This window comes from Lynx rufus, unplaced genomic scaffold, assembly GCF_022079265.1.
Source record: "Lynx rufus isolate CCGP_SWC_20201006 ecotype Redwood Valley unplaced genomic scaffold, mLynRuf1.p SCAF_5, whole genome shotgun sequence".
NCBI lineage: Eukaryota > Metazoa > Chordata > Mammalia > Carnivora > Felidae > Lynx > Lynx rufus.
In genome coordinates this window covers 5,088,035-5,111,415 of record NW_025814867.1, presented here as the reverse complement: position 1 = coordinate 5,111,415, position 23,381 = coordinate 5,088,035, and the positions used below count along the sequence as shown (strand labels likewise).

Here is a 23,381-nt window from a genome sequence, read left to right as displayed (position 1 = left end):
AAATACTCCGGGGATTATATTAGAGTGTTTGAGAGAGGGGAGAGGGCGGAAGAGGCAGTGGCTGTAGCCCTGTGTCCTAACCCCTCGTATATGGAGGCCTCTAGACCTTTCCCCCCTTCCAAGAGGATGGGAGGGCCGTCCACTGAGTTTCGCTGCTGCCAGTAGTCGATGCGGTGCAGTGGTCAGGAGCAGAAGCTTGGCCATCAGGTCGGAACCGGGGGCAGGTGACTTGAACCTCCAGGAGCCTCAGTTTCCGCCTCTGCACAGCGGGGACGGCGCCTCCTTACGGGGCCGTGGTGGGTGGGTAAACAAGAAGGTAACAACAGTGCCGGTTTCGGGAACAGCCGCCGCTTCTCGGGCACACACGACCTGCCAGGTGTCAGTCGTCTTGCGGGCAGAAGCAGCCTCACCACTCAGTGCCCGGCCGGCCATTAGCACAGAATAAATGGAATCCCCCCCGGGCTGCTGCCACTGAGGTCAGAAAAGAACTGGGGAAGAAACGGTCTCCTCAGGAGCCCCGTGTGGTCCCCTGGTGGTGAGGGGTGTTGTCAGGATGTGCTCGGCAGGTGGGTGGGGCCAGAGGGAACCGAGTGCAGACGTGAAGGGAGAGCGGCCGGGCCGCCAGCCTCTCCCCCCACCCCGTCTCTCTGCTCGCAGGATGGACCCCACGGCTTACGCTGAGCTGTTGAAAGAATCTGGCAACCAAGTTCTTAAGAACGGGAACTTCTCTCTGGCCATCAGAAAGTATGATGAGGCCATCCAGATTCTCCTGCAGTTATATCCGTGGGGGTAAGTGCTGGGATTTACTCCTCACCTTTCGTTTGCTTGTTTGTTTGTTTGTTTGTTTGTTTTGTAGCAAATGGAAGGAAACTCACTCTGCCGCTTATGTTTTCATTTCTTATCACGCCGCCTAGTTTCTGTTTTCTTTCTCGCCCACTTCCTATTTATCCCCCCTCTGTGCTGTGAGCTCAGAAACTGCACAGAGAATACCAAGTGCTGGAGAAATAGAAAGTGAAACATAGGACGCTGTTGGTAAGCATTGCACAATTTCCCCTTCTGTCTGGTTATGGGAATCTGAGTTCCTGGGACGATCCCAGCCCCCAGCCTCTCTCAATGGCCATCTCTCTCACTTTCTTGATCATCTGTGATGTTTACCCCCAGGCTACAGCGTGTACCCCAGGGGGACTCAGGTCCACCCCTTCCTCTGCCCCCTCGGCTTTCAGGAGACCTGTTCCCAAACATTTTTATTATCGCAGCACGCTTAACAGCTAAGAGCTGTTGTCTGTGTAGGGTGTAGCTTTCAGTAGAGCCTGTATTTGAATTTAAAACGGAGATAAGCTTAAAATACGTTTTTAAGCATCTATTGAAAAGATCAGTAATAAGCCCATTATATGTTAACGTAAGGAACACATTATAATGCAAAATAAGTATGTTTTCCAAAGCTGAAAATTTAGTGAGAAGGGTGGCTGGCCCAGTTTTCATTTTTGCAGACCTCTTTAATGTCCGTCCCAACAGAAAGCATCCGACTTCTCGTATCTGCTTCTGCTTTCATTCCACTGTGATGCCACGCGTCGTGTAGCCTCTAGAAGATTCCCCGCACACATGGGAGAGAATGTGTGAAAAAGACACATGCATGGTCCCCTGTTACCGCTGTGACTAATGACCACAATTTAGCGGCTGAAAACACCGTTTATTATCCTATAGTTCCGGCGGTCAGAAGCCGAGATGAGTCTCCCGAAGCTAAAATCGGGGTGCTGGTGGGGCTGGTCTTTTGCAGAGGAGAACCCATTTCTTGCCTCTTTCGGCTCTGGGTGGCTGCCTGCACGGCTTGGCTTGTGGTCCCTTCCTTCATCCTCAAAGCATCTCTTCCCAGCGTGCTGCCACGTCGTGTCACTCTCTCCTCTGCTACAGCCACGTCTCCCTCTGTCCCTCTCCTATAAGGACTCTTGTGGTTGTATCCTGATCGAGGATAATCTTCCCCCAAGATCTGTAAATTAATCCCATCTGCAAAGTTTCTTTGGCCAACAAGTGGTACCATTAATGGGGGACTATTGTTCAGCCTGCTATCGTTGGGAAAATATTTTGACCTTGTGGGCCACCTGAGATGGTCTTGGGGCGCACCAGACACTCCCAGACCACACTTGGGGGACCGCTGCAGTAGAGGAGGCCGAGATTGGCATTTGTGGGGTGCCTGCGGCCTAAATGTGTACTGGGAAATGCCCCGGGGTGAAATTACTGAATCCCGGCTCCCACCTCCTGCCTTCTGTCACCTTGGTGTCTACCCGGTAGCTGGATGTGGGTTGAGTGTCATTGATTTGGGCCTGTCATTCCGCCCCTCCCGGCTCAGATCAGAACGGTGTCAGAGCTGGGCCTCGAGCACAAAGCATTTGACTTTCTTAAACACGCAGTCGGGTGTAGCGGTTATGGCTGTAGACTGACCCTGCACCGTGGGGCCGCTAACGGGACCCCTGCCCGGACCCTCCCCTATTATCTCTCATAACCTTCCTGCCACTGTTCCCCCCTGCCGCTGCCGGCTGACATAGGGATTTAGGTGCGTTTGGTTTGCTGAGCAAGTGCTCTCAGGAGAAGGGGACTGAGGGAAGGAGGATGGGGCAGGGGCAGGGGCTCCGAGCAGGGATGGTGCGGCCTCTGGAGGCAGCTTCAGCCTGATCCCCTGGGGAGCTCTGGCACATGAGCTGGACTGCAGAGCCCGTCCCACTTTGGGGCCAGGGAGCTGACCTTCTGGTTCCCACGCCAGCCAACCCTCGGTTGTAGGCTGTCTGGCCCCGGGGAGTCGTCCTCAGGAGTGGGGCTTGGGCTGCCAAGCAGCATGCCGTTGACCGGGCGGAGTCAACAACAGGAACTTACTCCTCACGGTTCTGAGGCTGGTAAGTCTGAGATCAAGGTGCTGGCCAGCTCAGTTCCCGGTGAAAGCCCTCTTCCTGGTCTGCGGATGGGTACCTTCGCTCTGAATCATCATCACACGGCAGAGCAAGAGAGAGAGATTGAGAGAGAGAGAGAGAGAGAGAGAGAGAGAGAGAGAGAGAGAGAGGACGCTCTCTGGGGTCTCTTCACATAAGAGCACTAATCTTATCATGAGGGCCCCACGTCATGACCTCATCTAAACCTAATTACGTCCTGAAAGGCTCCATCTCCAAATAGCATCACACGGGGGGCCAGGGCTTCGACATATGGACGGAGAGGCACAATTTAGTCCGCAGCAGGGGCACATCTTCCCGGGGAGAGGGCAGCTCCCGTTAGGTCCAGGGCGAATCTGGAGAACAGGGCCATGGGAGCCCCTAGTGGCAGCCAGTGCTCACTGCAGCTGTGGATGGCTGCGCGGCCCAGGTTATGTGGGCGGGACACCTGCAGTCAGCCCCCGCTGATCGATCCATCACCCACCGACCGCCCCACTGCCTCTTCTGGGCACCTCTGGGGCCTCATCCCTTCAACCTAAGGGGACAGAAGCCGGAAACAAAGCACTGACGATGGGGCAGTTGCAGAGGTGATGTTTACTTTGCTTTTTATTTGTGCTTATCTGCATCACCTAACTTAAAAAAAATTTTTTTTAACACTTATTTTTGAGAGACAGAGCATGATCAGGGGAGGGGCAGAGAGAGAGGGAGACACAGAATCCAAAGCAGGCTCCGAGCTGTCGGCACAGAGCCTGATGTGGGGCTCAAACCCATGACTTGTGAGAGTATAACCTGAGCTGAAGTCGGACACTTAACTGACTGAGCCACCCCAGCGCCCCAGGACCAGTCACCATTTTCACAGAAGCTTCACCAATGGTCTCTAAAAAATGAAAAGATCCGTGGAGATCAGTCAGAGGTAGAACCAAGGTGTTGAGAACATCTGTCATGAAAAGGAGCAGAGGATTTGGGAGTGGTTGCACTTTGCCAACGCCCTGGGATTTCTGGGGGCTGGAGGGTCAGATGTGATCGGTGTAATTGGGACCTTAGCTGGTGATGGTGGCAGTCAGCCCCAGAATTGTGACCTCGAAGGTGGTTTTCTGCATTTGCAGAAAGATGGCTCGGGCTCTCCTGACCACCGGTTGGTTCTTTCTGACAGGGTTCCCCCCAGGGAGCTGGCCGTCCTGCTGTGCAACAAATCCAGTGCATTTTACAGCCTCGGGAAATGGAATGAGGCCTTTGTGGCGGCCAAGGAATGTCTCCAGTGGGATCCAACCTACGTGAAGGTACGGGGACAGCTGGGGGGCCCTGCCTCCTTCCTCCCTTCTTTTTAAAACGGAAATGTGAGGAGTGCATCTCGTTCAATCCTTTGCACTTTACACAGGTGCCCGTAGGGCGTGTGAGCCTGTCTGGAGAAGACGGGGAACGCTGAGGGCCAGGTGTGGCAATGCCCTTGCAGGTGGAGCTCGTTGTGCTCTGATGTAGTTTCACCACTACTCGTAGTCTGAAGTGTACTTTGATGTTTCCGAGTTTCATTTGAGCTAAGCTGTGCTGCAGGTGCAAGCTGGGTGGACCCACATGGCACCGATTACTTCTTATTTGCGAAGCACTTCTTACTTCGAAATCAGCTCCCTTGGAGGGATGGGGGTGGGGGGAGGTTCGAATGGCCAGCAATCCACCCCCACCCCCACCCCCCCACCAGGGGTTAACAAAGATCGGTAAATGAGTATTTAAATGAGTATTTGATTGTTTTCCGCAGCTAAAATGCTGTCAGTCTTCGAGTTCTTCCTGCCTCAGGGTGAACAAAAGGCCAGGGAGACACCAGCCCAGCTGTTGAGTAACTCTCGGTCAAGTTGGGGAGAGGACAAAAAGCAAAATCGGAGACCATAAAGGAGTTGCCATTCTGGAGCCATCTGAGGCACAGACAATTAAGTGTCACGTGAGTGATACGGACCATTTATGGCGAGGCTCCAAGGTCAGAAACACATAGGCCTTTCTCCCCGCTGCTCTGCTGTGCGGCAGACTGGTTTCAGCATGGGAGGAAATGCGTTTCCTTCCTTAAGCCTTCCTTTCCCCGACTGTGTAGGGAGTGGCTGCTTAGGTCTCAGAGTCGCTTCAAGGATTAAGGAGACCTTGGTTCGAGTCGTTGGCACTCAGGACATAGGAGTTTGTATCGTCTTCTCAGTGATCTGCATTTTGTGTAGGGAACAGTGGGAAGGGGCGAGGGGTTTTGACCTGCATGTTCTCCATCCTCGAGGGAGGGATTTGCCTATTTTACCTTCAGCCTTTCCTTAAAAAAAATTTTGTTTAAACATCTGTTCATTTTTGAGACCGAGAGAGACGGAGTGGGAGCGGGGGAGGGGCAGAGAGAGGCAGACACAGAATCCGAAGCAGGCTCCAGGCTCTGAGCCGTCAGCAGAGCCCGATGCGGGGCTCGAACTCATGAAGCGCCAGATTATGACCTGAGCTGAAATCGGATGCTTAACCGACTGAGCCACCCAGGCGCCCCTATACATTTTTAACAGAGTGGTAAAGCGTGGAGGCGGGACAGACAAAGGAGAAGGGTTTAGACTTCCGGGGCTGCAGACTGTGGGAACGCACATGCACACACGTGGGGGAAACTCATGAGAGGGGTGATAAGGGCGATCTTAGTAATGTTTAGCAGCGCTGGGCCGGCTCAGTGCCAATGTCCGTCTTCTTCATGGCCATAAAAATTCCCTGGGAGAGAAAATTTATGGCAGTCCTCATTTCGTAGACTTTCTGCTTTTACTCGGATCAGGGGAGCTCCAGGAAGGTTTCCTTCCACCTCTTTCGAATCTCAAATGCCTTGGGCTCAAGATAATCCTTAGGCCCAAGTGCCATACTTTGGGCTGGCATACTCTGAACCCCTTTCCTTTCCCCACCAAAATGAAAGATGAAAGAAACTAAAATCTGAGGAAGGGAAGGGAGCGGGGAATTCTGTATCCAGCTTACTGGGTTGGGCGAAAAAAACCCCAGACATTCTCCCAACCCTTTTTTTCTCGTTGTCATCTAATGACATTTCAAACGAACGTGAAAACAAATCAATAGTCAGAGATTTGGTGTTCAGTGGAATTTTTAAGTGCTTGCTTTTTGTGTGAACCCAGTTGGTGGACACCTTTCATTATGTTAGAATGTTGTCATGATAGATCCTGGTGTGGATTCCTTTAGAGAATCAAAGAGGGGGAAGGCACTGCCATTTTGTTCCTACTCAAGGCACACCATTTTATACAGGCAAAAGTCCGCCATTTCCCTCCAACAATCATTGTAATTTTCCTCTCCACAGAAATAAAAAATTTTTGCCTCCGGTATACAATGCCTATAACGTGGAGCTCGATATACCTCAACGCTTGTCATGACAACTTTTTTTCCAGCTGTGTACCCGTGGAAGTCGTGTTGACTTTGATTGAAAGGAGCAGGGAACAAGTTCTGTGTTTACATGACAATCTCATTCTTTTCTGGAACACTGTCGTCGGAGGATTTTTTTCATTCTCTTCTTGCCAGGGCTGTGATTTGTTGCGTGAATAAGCCACACATGTACTTGGAAGCGGGCCCGCTTCCTTCGCTCTGTCCTATGTTAGATGCAGTAGAAGTCATGCATTTGGAAATGATTGTTTTCTTGGCAGTTAAAAAATGACAGGAAAACTGTGGCACAGAACGTAACGTGGAAATCCTGTAGCCAGTGCTTGTTAGAAATCTGTGTTGACACAGAAGTGAAACCTCTCCAGCTCATTTCCCCATGTCATCAATCTTGCCTTTCCTTTTAGCAGCTGGTTCGAGGGATGGGTGAGTTATGGGTTTGCTTTTCTTCTGTCCCAGGGATACTACCGGGCTGGTTACTCCTTGCTGAGGTTGCTTCAGCCTTACGAAGCTGCTCGAATGTTTTTCGAGGGTCTGCGACTTCTCCAGGGCAGCCCGGACCAGATCCAGATTGCTGATTTCCTTGTGGGAGTCTTTACCACTATGGGCAGTAAGTTGGAACCGCGGGAAATCTGCCTTTCTTCCTTCCTTCCCCTTCCTTCCTTCCTTCCTCCCTCCCTCCCTTCCTCCCTCCCTCCCTTCCTTCTTTCCTTCCTTTCTTCCTCCCCTTTTCCCTTCCTTCCTTCCTCCCTCCCTCCCTTCCTTCCTCCCTCCCTTCCTTCCTTCCTTCTGTCTTTCTTTCTTTCTTTCTTTCTTTCTTTCTTTCTTTCTTTCTCCTCTCTTCTTTCTTTCTTTCTTTCTTTCTTTCTTTCTTTCTTTCTTTCTTTCTTCTTTCTATGTCCTTGTTATTTTATTTGAATGGCTCCTGGAGAGATAATTCCAGGGGGTTTCTTTGTGGCTGATGTATGCAGTTTGAATGAAACTGATTTTCACATTAGAAAGCATTTTGGAAGTTGGGGTGGCTCAGGTTCTTGTAAAAACACCGAAATCATTTTGCAGAAATCACTTAGAGCTCCGCCACTCTTGTTTCAGAGTTCAGTTTTCTGTGTTGCTACTGAGAGATCTTTCCCTATTCATACTACTCGTTTTACGTGAGTTGTGCTCTTTCCTATGATTTTTGCATGGATTTATCCCATACGTGGAGGCAATATTTTTGTTCGCTGTCTGAATAGCCTGGAAGGGCTGATGGAGGGTCCCGCGGAAGCTGCCGCGGTGCCTGGCGTCTCGGCCGCTATGGTCAGTGACGCACGGGGGCTTTCTGCGTCACTGCCTTGAGTTATTACTCTAATGACCTGGCCTGTGAGCCGGCTTTGTCAGTGGCCTGGATTAGACAAAGACAGAAAGCCGTAACACAATGTAATGTACTCCCTGCCAGTGACCACGGAACTCTTTCTGTGTTTATCTTGGCGCAGTCTAAAAGTTCTGCCAATGACCAGCCCATTGTTTTATATATTGTGTTTGATCACATTTAAGATTGTACCCATTTAAGATGTGCCACTGAAACAAATGCTTTGCCACTAAGAGACAAACTCAATCGTCACACACGTCCCGATTCTAGAGATGTTAGGATGTGAAACATGGCACCTGTTAGAACTGTGGGCAAATGGTCTTCGGCTTTCAGAGGCGGGGAAATAAATTCAACTGTGACAGAGCCACCTGTTCCCACTGGGAGTGTGGGAAAGCAACTTGTGTGGTCTGTGGCCAGCATGCCACAGATTTTGGCAAGTTTGGCACAGATGGAGGGTGAGAGCCGCGTCAGGCAGTGAGTGGGGGGTGGTTGGAGGTAGACACAGCCACGTCCCCCCAGCAGAGAAATGGAAGATGCCCAGATGAGTGCTGATGGGTCACAGCTTTCCAGGCACCCTTTCACTGCCGTGACGGAGCCTGTGTCCCATTCCTCTGAACCTGATGGCTTGGCCATTCCCCTTCGATCCCTCATGTCTTTTCTGCATCTTTGTGAAGTCACCGTTCGTTCTTGGCGACGGCTCCCCTAAGAAATCTGGACGGTTTCCATTCTGCTCCCATCCTGAGAGCGGCACGTCGTAGGACTCCGTAGGGCAACTCATCCCAGACTTTTATACCAAACGACTCCTGTTTGGAGGGTGAATGGATGCCCACGGCCCGATTTCTAAAATTTGAAAAATATGCTTATGGAAATTTTGCATCCTTTTGTGCAACATCTATTTATTTTGATAGTTCCCTGTCTGTGGAAATTGATAATCCTGGAGGAGGTGCCATGCTATGGCACCTGCCTCGTCCCCTTGGATGATCTCACCCATGGGTTTGAGAAATGTGGCTTTTGGAGGATCATGAGATGCATTGGGCCACTAGGTTAGAAGAATGTGTGTTGAATAAGAGAGTTGGTGGATCTGGGTTCCCATCTCCGTTTTTGTCGTTAACTGGTTGCGTGATATGCCATGAAGCCTGGCCTCGTTTGTCTCCGTTTCTCATTGGTTGGGTGAGGATAATATTTGTCACATCTTTCTTTCTTCTTCTTTTTTTTTTTTTTAATAATTTCTTTATTTTTTTTAATTTACATCCAAGTTAGTTAGCATCTAGTGCAACAATGATTTCGGGAGTATATTCCTTAATGCCCCTGACGCATTGAGCCCATTCCCCCTCCCACCACCCCTCCAGCAACCCTCTGTTTGTTCTCCATATTGAAGAGTCGCTTATGTTTTGTCCCCCTCCCTGTTATATTAGTTTTGCTTCCCTTCCCTTATGTTCATCTGTTTTGTATCTTAACATGCCTCATATGATGTCACATCTTAAGGGAAGTGAGTTTTTTTTTTTTTTTTTAACTTTTTTGAGCTTCTATTTCTTCCTCTCTAAGTGGAGATAATAGGCAGTGCCTTGTCGGTATGTTTGAGGGATTAAATATTAGCACATATCACTGGGCTTCACATATAGAAGAGCTAAGTGAGTATTAGCTCACATTATACCGCTTAACCCTTGGGGCATTGAGTTTATAGGTGAACTTAAAATGATTGCTGCTTCAGTCAATTATATAGGACTTTTACTTTGAAAGTGCCTCTCTTTCTTTTTTTTTTTTTTTAAAGTTTATTTATTTTGAGAGAGAGAGAGAGAGAGAGTGTGTGTGTGTGTGTGTATGTGTGAGCAGGGGAGGGGCAGAGAGAGAGGGGAGAGAGAATCCCAGGTAGGCTCTTCACTGTCAGAGTGGGGCTCTAACCCACAAACCAGGAGCTCATGACTTGAGCCTAAGTCAAGAGTCGGAGGCTCAACTGACCGAGCCACCCTGGTGCCCGAGAATGCCTCTCGTTCTGATATCTTTAATTTACCATTTGTTTATGTGTGGTCCTAAGTGGAGGACCTTTTCCCAAATGTTCTAGACTCTGCCTGGGTTAAAATTTCTAAACTATGGAACTTTCTTTCAGGCGACCCCATTGTTTTGCAAAGTTTCTTGCCCTGTTTCGATCATATTTTTACTACTGGATTCTCAACAGAAGTGTGGCAATCTGTAATAGAAAAGTTGGCAAAGAAAGGATTATGGCACGTAAGTAAAAGGAGATGACTCTCTTGTGGGAAAAGCACATTCTCGATCAGAGTCTTTCTGCTGGCACTGGGGAGGGGGATTGTAATTTATTATTTGTTTATCTTGATGCCAAAATAACTTTTTAACTGACACATCATTAAAAATGGAAAGTCACTGAGGTATATTAATTAGCCAGTTTTTTTTTAAGATAGGAAACGTATTCAGAACACCTATAATAATATTAGCTAACATGTATCACCCTCTCTCCTTGCCCTATGTCTCCATGGTCATCCCAGAAGCGTAAAGTCCAGATGCCAATGGTAATATGGAATGAGGAAAATAAATTTTGGAATGTTCATCTTCATATAATCTTTTTTTAATGTTTACTTATTCATTTTGAGAGAGAGAGAGGGGGAGAGCACGCGAGCAGGGGAAGGGCAGCAAAGGAGGGAGAGAGAGAGAATCCCACACAGACTCCACGCTATGACTCCCTCCCGATGTGGGGCTCGAACTCACAAACCGTGAGCTCATGACCTGGGCCAGAATCAAGAATCGGACACTTAAGCAACCGAGCCACCCAGGCGCCCTCATGCAATCTCTTCTATATTGCATTTGCTAGTGTGGGCTCAGGAGACCTGCCTGTGCTGCCCCCAGTGCTTCTGTGTAGGCTTAAGGGACCGCTGCCCGCAGGTAGCAGTGAGGTTGCAGGAGCTGGCCCGAGGCGGGGAATCCGTGGAAGGGATTCCCGGTGCCCAGTGCACCCGCAGCCTGGGCTCTGGTGTGACACAGATGCCTCCTCGAATCGTCATCTTCCACTTTCTGTTTTGGACCAATTATTTCCCCTCTGGGTCTCATTTCCACGTTTGTAAGTTTCAGGCTATAAACTTACTCCCTCGGGGCTTTGGTGAAGTTTAGAAATACCGGAGCAAGAACGCCTAATAATAGTATTAGCTAATGCTTGTCAGGGGCTTACGATGTGCCAGGCACTGAGCTAATGGAGCTTCATGGTAGCTGGCTGTGCTACGTGCCCAGTGCATAGTTGTCATTGATGGTGGCCTCTCCGTGCTCGTGAAAAGAGCCGGCCGAGGATGGGAGTTAGGTCAGGAAGGGCCTGCTGCGCTTTCTAAAGCCTGGCAGTCCAGAAAAGTCACTAAAAGCCAGGGCAAGCCGTAAGGACTCTAGGGCCAGGCAGGGCGAATGACTTTAGAAGACAGAATTCTTCAATTTTTAGAAAGCTCATGGATTCCACCGGAAATCTAATGAAATCTATGGCGTTCTAATTTTATACACACACAGTTATGGCTATAGTTTCAGGGGGTTCATGGGACATCCCCTAAAATCCAGCCACGAGTTCCCTGAAACTCAGTCCCATATTCCAAGGTCTTGAGAAAGCAGGTAGGTAGGGAAGGGAAGGCCCAAGAAGGCAGCCCAAGGGGCAGGTGCACTTGGTCCAATACTCCAGCAGTGGGGCCCAGGTCATTTTCACATATTGGAAACAGAGACCAAAAAAAAAAAAAAAAAAAAAAAAAGCCGGGTCAGCAATCAGGATTGTTAGAACCCTGAGTATGTCATCTGAGATTGGGGCCTGTGTGTTCAGGGTGAGCAGTAAAGAGAGGGCAGCAGGCTGAAGGAATCTGCAAACAAGATGTGGCCGTAGGCTCAGTCGCTGCGGTCCCCATGTCCACTGGGCATACACGAGGGAGACTGATGCGGAGCCCGGGCCCCAGTCACGGCCATACCAGAACCTGGAGCCCTCAGACCTGTTGGCACACCTAGATGATCTCAGGAGGGACCTCCCTGTGTGACCTAGGACAAATTGCTTAACCTTTCTGAGGGATTCAGTTTCTTCATTGACTCTAGATTGGGTCAGTGGTTCAACACCTGGCTCTCTGCGAGAAAAAGGCCTGATTTGTAGTGTTTGTCAATTTTCGTAGCATCAGTACTCCAGCCATGGCCAACCTGAAGCCACGAACGGGGCTACCGGGTGTGGAATTGGGGAGAGATGTGCAGCCGGCTGTCACTCGCTGATAGGGACCTTTCCAGCACACTCTGCTTGCCGGGGTCTAACGGACCCCAAACACTTGGGGCTTATGAAACACCCGTGTGCTACAGAATTAATTGGGATGAGATGCTTGTAAAGGATGGGATTCGTCTGCTTGCTCAGCTTTAAGAATTTTGCAGAGAATCACTTTTTTACCCACTCTGCCCTCGGCAATGCTGCTTAACGTCAGCTGCCCCCGTCTGCAGCAGGCTTCGAGGAAATGTGGAGAGAGCTTAGCTGTCAGCAGGAGCAGGACATCGGCCGGACGGAAGGACTTCGATTATCATGGCTCAGGCTCTAAAGCTTGGCACGTAACTTAAAAAGAGCGACGGGTTTGGGGCGCCTGGGTGGCTCAACTGGTTAAGCATCTGACTTCAGCTCAGGTCATGATCTCGCGGTTTGTGAGTTCGAGCCTCGCATCAGGCTGTCTGCTGTCATCACAGAGCGTGCTTCATATCCTCTGTCCCCATCTCTCTCTGCCCCTCCCCCGGCTTGTGCTCGCTCTGTCTCTCTCTCAAAAACAAATAAACATTTAAAAAAAAGAGAGAGAGAGAGAGAGAGAGAGAGAGAGAGATAGGGCTGGAGGGTATTTTGTTTTGGTTTTTGCTTGTTTGTTTTCACCCCGAAGGTAACGTTTGTTCCAATAACCTACGTGGAGAGCATTATTATTCCAGGTTTTTCTCTTTCTCCCTTCTCACCAGTCGTTCCTACTTCTGTCAGCGAGAAAGGACCGGCTACCCCGAAATATCCATGTCCCAGAGTTATCACTGAAGAGTCTCTTTGAGGTGAGGTGGCTTCTTGAAACATACGGTTTTAAGTCAGGCCACTTGGGGCTTGTATTTGGGACCTCTGCTTGTATAAGGGGACTTCAGCTGCCTCACTGCATATCGGTTGTTTATGATGATCTCAGGCGTGGGCCACAGCGAATCTAGGTTTTGCTGATCCCAAATTTTATGAGTGAAGGGGTTTGACGTTTAATATTGATGTAGTGACTTCCATGATTCTTCCTTTGTGTTTTTCTTCCCCCCCAGAAATATGTCTTCATTGGGCTTTACGAGAATATGGAACAGGTGCCCAAGCTAGTGCAGTGGCTCGTCTCCATTGGTGCGAGTATTGAGACGATAGGACCATACCCTCTTCATGCCCTCATGCGGCTCTGTATCCAAGCAAGTGAGTGTTCTTCTGGTTCACCCCGCCCCAGCCGCCCTCCCGGCTCTGAGCTCCGAGCTCTGCTGAATTTAGCCGCTTGAATTTAGCCGCCAGAATTGAGCCACTTGAAGGTGGAATGTTCAAACGATTTGAATACTCAAACGGTTTGATTATTCAGATGAATAAAGGCAGCTGGGAGATAGCATTGTTTGGTTTTGGTTTTGGTTTTGGTTTTAAAACGTTTTATTTTTTTATTTTACAGAGAGAGAGGGTGCGAGCAGGGGGAGAGGGGCAGAGGGAGAGACAGAGAGAGGGAGAGAGAGAATGCCAAGCAAGTTCCAGGCTGTGAGTGCAGAGTCTGATGCGGGGCCGAACTCACAAGCCGTGAGATCGTGACCTGAGCCGAAGTCAAACGCTCAACTGACTGAGCCACCCGGGCTCCCCAGACAGCCTTGTTTTTATTTCGCCCGGGACCTAGTAGCTACAGGGGCCCAAGCTGAAAGGATTCTGTGTTCCTAGACAGATCCTGGCAGCACAGGGGCACTGAGACCCGAGGAGGGACCTTGGGACAGACAGCCTTTGCTGGGCGGAGCTCCCCGAGCCGCGGAAGGCGCGTGTGGTCCCTTGTTCGGGTTCATTTTCTCTCTAGCCGGAGAGTCGACTGCTTCAACACTCTTCAACACTGGCTGTTGTTGATAGTGCCTGCTGTGGTTCTTTTAAAGGACTCCGATTTTCATAGAATTCTTTTTTTTTTTTTAAGTCTTCACCACTCGGCTATAGGAGTTCAATTTGAAAATATTTAAATTTTATCATTCACACACACACGCACACACGCACGCACACACAAGATAAAAGCTTGTTTTTCTTTTCCAAGCATGTACGGCACCAGAGTTAGACATTTACCCGTACTGTTTTAGAGCCAGAAGACGCAAGAGAATTGTCCAGACAGTCTTCCTCTTCTAGGCTGGATTGCCTTCCTGGGAATGAAGGAGTGAGGGGGGTGGGCAGGGCCTTCAAGACCTGGGCCCCCACTTTCCTTTAACCAGATTTCCATTTCATGTACTGTGGAGTCCATGAAATGGTTTATTCTTACGCAGGGACTGTGGATCAAACATTTAAAAATTTTTTTTTCAACGTTTTATTTATTTTTGGGACAGAGAGAGACAGAGCATGAATGGGGGAGGGGCAGAGAGAGAGGGAGACACAGAATCGGAAACAGGCTCCAGGCTCCGAGCCATCAGCCCAGAGCCCGACGCGGGGCTCGAACTCCCGGACCGCGAGATCGTGACCCGGCTGAAGTCGGACGCTTAACCGACTGCGCCACCCAGGCGCCCCTAAACATTTAAAAGTAAAGTCTGACTGAAAGCAATTTGGTCCAATCCTCCCAGTTTTTTTAATTTTTATTTTTGATTTTTGAAGGGCAGAGTGGGAGAGAGAGAGAATCTTGAGCAGGTTCCACGCTCCGTGTGGAGTCCAGTTCTGGGCTCGATCCCACGACCGTGGGATCACGACCTGAGCTGAAATCAAACGTCAGACGCTCGACCGACGGAGCCAACCGGGCGCCCCCAATCCTCCCAGTTTTAAACTAGGAATCTGGAACCCAGAGAAGTGTGCCTCTGGTTGTGAAAGTCATGATTCCCCACTGTGTCTGCTCCTTATGTTAGCTCCCATGGGTACAGGCACGTGTCAAGACGATCAAGTGTTCAAGGTTTTCCCTGATTTGTTTCTCAGAGGAAAACTCTGATGTGGTGACAAACCGTGTTCAAAGAGTTGGCAGAAGTGTGTGGCTTTCCTTGATCCCAGGAGCTCAAGGAAGGAACTTGGGAAAATAACTTTTAACTACATGTCCTATCGGGGCTCCTGGGTGGCTCAGTCAGTTGAGCGTCCGACTCTTGACTTCAGCTCAGGTTATGATCTCACAGTCATGGGATCAAGCCCCGCACCGGGCGCCCAGCTGAGCGCGGAGCCTGCTTGAGATTCTCTCCCTCTCTTTCTGCCCCTCCCCTGCTTGCATGTGCGCTCACGTACGTGCACTCTCTCTCGAAATAAGTAAACATTAAAAAATATTAACAGTCTTGATGAACAGTGTTATTAACAGTATTGAATAGGGTAACCTTTTCGGATACTGACCTGCTTTCTGACACGGGCACTGTTGCCCTGCCTGGAGCCTCTTTACGACTAGTGCCCCCATCCCCACCTGCTGTTCCACAACTGCCTCCTTGGCCAGAGAGCTGCTCTTGGCCAATCAGCCCCCCATTCTCTGGAGGCGCTCCCCCCCCCACCACACCCCCTCCCTAGAGGTGCTCTGGAGCTCTTGACTGACTGACACAAAGGTTAGCCCCTGCCTCCTCGTGGGTCAACACCGTGGTGCAGCTCACGCTGCAGAGCTCCCTGTGGGGTCAGGCTGAGGCCGACTCAGGGGAGACCACATCTCTGCTCGCCTCCTTCGCCTGCCCCGCCCTGCGTCCCTCACGCTCTTTCTCCTGAGCTCCCCGTCAACAACTCACACGTACAAGAACCCTGGTCTCGGGCTCTGCTGCTCGGAAATCTGGCTGAAGTTAGAACTCATCCTTTTAGTTTACAGACTCTGTGTCTCCCACTCTCGCGGTGAGTGGCACACATGTGTCGGAGTCCCCATTTGGCTCCCTCAGGACAGTACGTGTCGATGTGCTTTCAGATTGATTTTCTGTGTGTGGAAAATAACATCAGGAACTCATTTTAATTCCCTTCAGAGGAAAACCATCTTTTCAGGTGGTTGATGGACCACAAGCCCGAGTGGAAAGGCCGCATCAACCAGAAGGACGAGGATGGTTGCACCGTTCTCCACGTCGTTGCCGCGGCTCACTACCCAGGATACCTCATCAAACGTAAGTGGCGACACCAGGCTGGAGGGGGTGCTGTGGGCTGGATGACCTCAGGCATTAGAGAGCCTGACCACACGTTTTTACCCTTTTCCTCCTGGGACGGGCTCAAGAGGGCTAAACCTTATGTCGACCTAAGCATGACTGGGAGGGCAGGCTATATGCAGGAAAGATGCGGGTCAAGGGAAGGAAGATTGGCTGGGGTCCCCATGCTCTTTCGGCTTCAATGGCTTCTGTGGGGTTGAATGTCTCCGGGATATGGGCTTCTGGCTGCCCTGCTCCTTCCCTCATCACACAGTTACTATAAGCGCTTTATTTTATGCCAAATCTACGCTAACGAGCCAGACCACAGAAGTGGTCCTGCTTTCTGGCCACTTAGAATCGAACGCGGGGATTGCATCCTCTATACCTGCCAAGGCCGGACAGGCCACGAGGAAGAGTGAGGCTGGTGCATGCAAGGATGAAGTTGGTTCTTTTTTTTTTTTTTAATGTACTTTTTTAATGTTTATTTATTTTTGAGACAGAGAGAGACAGAGCATGAGCGAGGGGGAGGCGGGGTAGAGAGAGACACACACACAGAATCCGAAACAGGCTCCAGTCTCTGAGCTGTCAGCACAGAGCCCAATGCGGGACTCGAACCCATGAACAGTGAGATCATGACCTGAGCCGAAGTCGGACGCTCAACCGACTGAGCCACCCAGGTGCCCCCTGGAAAGATGGACTTTTAAAAAATTAGACAACTCAAGATTATAAAATGTCTGCTCAAAATTAAACATGCCTGTGGACTAGACGCAGCTCTGGTTGGGGACGTCCCGGGCACTTGTAGTCTTTTTTCCTCAACGTGTCCCAGGGAAGCCCAGCGAGGATTGTTTCTCTGATGTCATCCCCACGGAACTGCGTCCCAGGAACCCACATCTGGGGAAACGGAGAAAGGGTGTGCTACAGATACTGTTTGGAGCTTTATTGAAATATAATTCAGATGCCATATAATTCACCTGTTTCAAGGGTCCGATTCCCTGTTTTTAGCACATTCACGGTGTTATGCAACCATCACCACGATCAGTTATAAAACATTCTCATCGTCTCCAAGAGAAACCGCGGATCCATCAGCAGTCATTTCCCATTTCTCCCTACCTCTCCAGCCCTAAGCAACCACTAACCTACTTTCTGTGCCCGTAGACTTCCCTCTTCTGGAAATATCATACAAATGGAATCATACAGTCTCGTGACTGGCTTCTGTCCCTGAGCATGCTCTCGACGTTCACCTTGTAGCATGTATCAGGACCTCATTCTTTATTATTGCCAAATAATATCCCGTTGTGTAGGTAAACCACATCTTATTTACCCATTCATCAGTGGATGGGCCCGTGTCTTGTCTCCACCCTTCGGCTATTACGAATAATGCTGCTATGAACGTTTGTGTATGTGTTTTTGTGTTGGAATATATTTCCATTTTTCTTAGGTAGATACCTAGGAGTGGTATTGCCGGATCATACGGTAACCACGTTGAATCCCTTCAGGGACTGCCAGACTGTTTTCCAAAGTGGCTACACCATTTTATACTTCCCACCAGTAACGCACAAAAGTTCTAATTTTTCTAAATCCTTGCCGGCACTTGTTACTGTCTTTTTTGGTGTCCTGTGTATTTTACTACCTTCTTCTCTTGTCCAGATACAGTCCTACGCTTCCCCAGCCTCCCTTTCTCTTCTCTTTGTCTCTCTGCAGAAGGGGATCCCTCCCCTCTGTTCCTCTGCCGCCCATTGTATCTCTCCCAGTTTGCAGTCACGCACCTATGGCCCACCAGTTTGTCCTGGTAGGTCCCTGGAGGCATCTCTGTCACGTTGCTACCCGGGGTCTTGCAGTTCAAAGTCCTTTGGACTCAACACTGCTGTGTTCGAGAGACGAGGGAACTTCGGATCCCCCTACTTCTCCGCCATGTAGGATCGCTGCCTATTTTAGTACCTTCTTAAAGGCAATGGTATCCTGGCAAATGTGTGACAAGTGGGTTCTTCAGAAGGAAAAGCCCTGAATTGTGGTGTTTGCCAATTTTCTTGGTGTAAATACACCAAGACTTGGTGCCCCGAGTTTTGTTTTTAATGTAACCTATTTATCGTAAGTTTAAATGGCTATGTTGATCAACCATCTTGTAGCATTTCTAGACATTCGACTACTGGCCCTTGTGGACTAGGGTGATCTGGTTCCAGCTAATGATAATTACCCTGGTAATTTATGGTTAACGTCTGTGTCTCCAATCACTGTGCTCTCCTTACACATCCCTACTCTGAAAATGCCCCCCCCCCCGAAGTATTTCCAGACAGGACTTTGCAGTTTGCAAAGAAACGCAGCTCCAAGTCTCCTGAAATCCAGGTGGTTTGCACAGTGTGGGGTATTTTACATGCATGGAGCGCCTCGGGTGCCAACTCTCTGCATTGATAACTTGGCAAGCATTTCCTTTCCTGGGGCTTATACAAGGACTGTCCAATACAAGCATAATGAGAGCCACATATAATTTTAAATTTTCTGGTCGTCATATGAAAAAGTAAAGGCAAAATAAGTGAAACTAATTTTCGTCATGTATGTTATTTAACCCATCTATCCGATGTGCGTTATCCAATAGATGTTACTTAGCCCTTCCAATCTATGTTTATACATATTTAGCCTATGTATTTAGCCAATATATATAGCCTATATATATATAGGCCAGTATACTTAGCCTATCCAATAGATGTTATTTAGCCCATCCAATATATGTTTATATATATTTAGCCTATGTATTTAGCCAATATATATAGCCTATATATATATAGGGCAGTATACTTAGCCTATCCAATAGATGTTACTTAGCCCATCCAATCTATGTTTATACATATTTAGCCTATGTATTTAGCCAATATATATAGCCTATATATATATAGGCCAGTATACTTAGCCTATCCAATAGATGTTATTTAGCCCATCCAATATATGTTTATATATATTTAGCCTATGTATTTAGCCAATATATATAGCCTATATATATATATAAGCCAGTATACTTAGCCTATCCAATAGATGTTATTTAGCCCATCCAATATATGTTTATATATATTTAGCCTATGTATTTAGCCAATATATATAGCCTATATATATATATAAGCCAGTATACTTAGCCTATCCAATAGATGTTATTTAGCCCATCCAATATATGTTTATATATATTTAGCCTATGTATTTAGCCAATATATATAGCCTATATATATATATAAGCCAGTATACTTAGCCTATCCAATAGATGTTATTTAGCCCATCCAATATATGTTTATATATATTTAGCCTATGTATTTAGCCAATATATATAGCCTATATATATATATAAGCCAGTATACTTAGCCTATCCAATAGATGTTATTTAGCCCATCCAATATATGTTTATATATATTTAGCCTATGTATTTAGACAATATATATAGCCTATATATATATATAGGCCAGTATACTTAGCCTATCCAATAGATGTTACTTAGTCCTTCCAATCTATGTTTATACATATTTAGCCTATGTATTTAGCCAATATATATAGCCTATATATATATATAAGCCAGTATACTTAGCCTATCCAGTAGATGTTATTTAGCCCATCCAATATATGTTTATATATATTTAGCCTATGTATTTAGCCAATATATATAGCCTATATATATATAGGCCAGTATACTTAGCCTATCCAGTATATGTTATTTAGCGCATCTATCCAGCATATGATCGCTCACATCTCAGTGCAGACTAGCCTCGTCTCAAGTGCTCAGTAGCCATCTGTGCCTCACGGCTGCCATATGGAACGGCACAACTTTATACTGTTTCTTACAAAGGCAGAGACCTTCCGGACTTTCTGCAACACGGGAGAATAAGCCCGTGAAGTAAAGAGAGGCTCCTTTCTCCTTGCAGGTGTAAACGTGGGCTGTCCCCCGGGCATCGCCAAATGAGGCTTCACTACTCTTGCAGGATTGCTTCTCTTTTTTCATCAAAGAAGCTTTTTTTTTTTAAGTCTTCAGTTTCAACTAATTTTAGACATACAGAAAAGAGGCAAAAATAGTTCAGAGAGTTTCTGTATACCCTCCCCCAGCTTCCCTTAATCTTAGCATGTCACGTGTCAGAGTTTGATCATCAAAATCAAGAAGTTAATTTTGACAGAATGCTATCGACATACGCAGACGTCATGCAAATTTCACCCCTGTTTTCATGAATGACCTTTTTCCGTTCGGAGACCTGTACCTCACTTCCTTGTCGGGGCTCCCTAGTATCCTCCAGTCTTTGACAGTTCCTCGGGCTTCTGTTACCTTGACCCTTTTGAGGAGTACTGGTCAGTCGTTTTGTAGATGGTCTATCAGTTTGAGTTTGTTTGATGCTTTCTCATCATTGGAATAAAGTCAGGCATTTTTGGTAAGAATTCTACAGAAATAATTTTGTGTTCTTCTCAGCATTATATCCAGGAGTTCGTGATGGCAATATGTCCTGTGACGTTAGCCTTGATTGGCTGGTTAAGTTGTGATCTGTGGGACTTCTCCATTGTGAAGTTACCATCTTTCCTTTCACAGTTGTTAAATACCTTGTAGGAGATAATGTGAACTCTCCAAATACCATCTATGCAAATACTGTTTCCCTTTAAACTTTTGCACACTAATTTTAGTATCCATTGGTGGATCTTATCAGCACCAACTATTACTGTGACCTTTGGTTAATGTTGATTTTTAATTTTCTTCTTTTCTTCTACATTACTTGGGATTGTGTTGCAATGAAGAGCTATCCCTTCGATATATGTATGTATGTATGTGTATTTTAATATTGACTCATGGATATTTATTCTATGGGATAAAATCTAATACTATCATTATTTATTTTGTTGCCCAAGTTGTTCCAGCTGTGGCCATGAGGCACTCTTTCCTTCAGATTGGCTTCTGTGTTGCTTTGACGAGCCCTATCATACCTCTGATTGCAGACCAACACCATGGTCATTTAGCCTTTTAAAATTTGTGACCGCTCTCTTCTACAATATATTTACTTATGTGCTCACTTTTATGAGTTTCAGACCTGCTATCCCATGCCTCTTTGAGAAACACATCCACTAACTAGATTTATGTTTGTTTTATGTTCATTTTATGTTCGTCTGTGTTCAGTTCTTTTTGTCTTCAACTTTACGGCATCCAGTCAAGATAGTAAGTTCTTTTCCTCCCCACCCTATTCACTGTAGGTATGCTGCTCATTTGTAGTACCCTGAGGATTATTTTTTCAGTGTTTGCATTTCATTTTCGGGTTCTTCTCATGTCCTGATTGGTTTTGTTTACGTTTTGGTATGTGAAAGGCACATATGTGAAACATTATTATGGTTCTAGGAGTCTGAACTTTACAAAAAGATATACTCAGAGAAGGGTCCTTTCCTCCTCCTCTCTTGACACCCTCAGTTCCCAATTCCCCCCTTCTTTCTGCCCCTCTCCCATCCGCTCCCTGTAAGCGATCAGTTTCTTTTATATCAGGCCTATTTTTTCTGGATTCCCTTTGCAGTGATGGGCAGATACACGTGTATTTTCTTACATCTCCTTTTTTACATGGAGGGTCCCCTTCTACAGACACTGTTTGGCACCTGGCTTTTTTTTTTCCATTAACAGTTATGTCCTGCAGGTCACCCCATATCATATTTAGTTCTGTTAGATATCGTCAGATTTCCATCTGGAAGGACTGTGTCAATTTGCACAACTACCTGCCATGTATGCATCTTTCCCCACAGATTCACCAACAGAATTTGTTGTCGGATTTCTAAATTTCTTCTGGTCTGAGAGGTAAAAATTGGTATCTCAAGGTTGTTTACCTTCTAATCATGTATGACTTTGGATGTTGAAAAATACATTTGAGAACCATTTATACACACACACACACACACACACACACACACATATATACACACACATACTTTTTTTTTTGGTGAGTTACATGTTCATGTCTGTTTCCCCTTTTTCCATAGAATTTTTGGTCTTTTGCCCTCAATTTTTAAGAATTCTTTGTTCATTATCTCTTTGTCTATGGTATAAGTTACGAATTTTTTTCTCCCAGTTTTTCAGTTGTCTTCTGCCTTCTTTTTTGTCATGCAAATTTGATTCTTTTTATGTAGTCAAATTTATTGATCTATTAATTTATTGCTTCTGTATTTGGCGTCAGAGTTAGAAAATCTTTACCTGCATCAAAGTTAAAGACTTCTGTTTTTTTCTAGTACCTGTATGGTCTCTTTATTTTTTTTTTAAGTTTTTTTTCTATTTATTTGAGAGAGAGAGCATGAGTGGGGGAAGGTCAGAATGAGAGGGAGAGAGAATCCACACTCTTAGCATGGAGCACAACGCGAGGCTCAATCCCACGACCATGAAATCATGACCTGAGCTGAAATCAAGAGTCAGATGCTTAACTGACTGAGCCAGCCAGGTGCCTGGTTTCCTTTTTGACATTTAGATCCTTGGTCCATTGGAGTTTCATGCAAAGATCTAATTTTACCATTTTCCAGATGTCCACTTATTTGTCTCAGCATTATTTACTTATTTTATTTATTTTTCAGCATCATTTATTTTTAAAGTGTGCAAGACCTCAGGGATTTGAGATGCCACTAATTCTGAACTTTCTCTCCTGGTCTACTAGGCTCTTTGCCTGTTCATAGAGGCTTCTTTGAATCACCTTTCCAAAACTGGTTTAAAAATTAAAAGTACACTTCACACCAAGATGGCTGAGATACAAAAAGATGACAGGAACTTATTGACGAGGATGTGGAAAAATTGGGAATAAAAAATGGCGCACCTGCTTTGCAAAAAAGTCTGGCAGTACTCACCTCACCATATGATCTGGCAATGTTACCCCTAGGTATATGCCTCATGGAAATGAAAACGTATTCCAACAAAAACTTGCCCGTGAAGGTTTATAGCAGCCTTATGGGATAAGAGCCAAAATAGTGCAGGCAGCCCAAATCTCCATCAATTGCTGAATGGACAAAAAAAGGCAGTACATCCATACAATGCAATATTATTCAGCCATAAAAAAGAAGGAAATATTGATACATGCTACAACATGGATGAACCTTGAAACATTATGCTGAGTTCGAGCCCCGCATCGGGCTCTGGGCTGACAGCTCAGAGCCTGGAGCCTGTTTCAGATTCTGTCTCCCTCTCTCTCTGCCCCTCCCCCTCTCATGCTCTGTCTCTCTCTGTCTCAGAAAGAAATAAACATTAAAAAAAAAAAAAGAAACATTATGCTGAGTAAAAGAAACCAGACACAAAAGACCACATACTGCACGATCGCATTTATATGAAATGTCTGGAATAAGGAAATCCCTAGAGACAGAATCAGATTCCACATTGCCCCTGGGGGTGGGACAGGGGAAATATGGAGTGACTGCTAATGCATATAAGGTTTCTTTTTGGGGGGATGAAATGTTTTGGAACTGGATAGTGGTGATGGTTACGCAACTTCATAAAT

The 23,381-nt window shown here is 46.9% G+C and overlaps 1 protein-coding gene across 2 annotated transcripts in view; it reads left to right on the top strand.

Moving 5' to 3' along the window:
- The first annotated feature begins 356 nt into the window (after positions 1-356).
- Positions 357-23,381, top strand: part of TRANK1 (tetratricopeptide repeat and ankyrin repeat containing 1) — a 79,680-nt gene continuing 56,655 nt past the window's right edge. The window contains exons 1-8 of one of the 2 annotated variants that reach the window (XM_047099187.1): positions 357-476; positions 658-789; positions 4,072-4,198; positions 6,750-6,900; positions 9,746-9,864; positions 12,586-12,669; positions 12,916-13,054; positions 15,766-15,900. In XM_047099187.1, the coding sequence (XP_046955143.1) occupies positions 659-789; positions 4,072-4,198; positions 6,750-6,900; positions 9,746-9,864; positions 12,586-12,669; positions 12,916-13,054; positions 15,766-15,900 (886 nt within the window). In that variant the 5' untranslated portion in view covers positions 357-476; position 658. Of the gene's footprint in view, positions 477-513; positions 790-4,071; positions 4,199-6,749; positions 6,901-9,745; positions 9,865-12,585; positions 12,670-12,915; positions 13,055-15,765; positions 15,901-23,381 lie in introns of those variants that run through there. The other variant, XM_047099186.1, reaches the window with a different exon arrangement.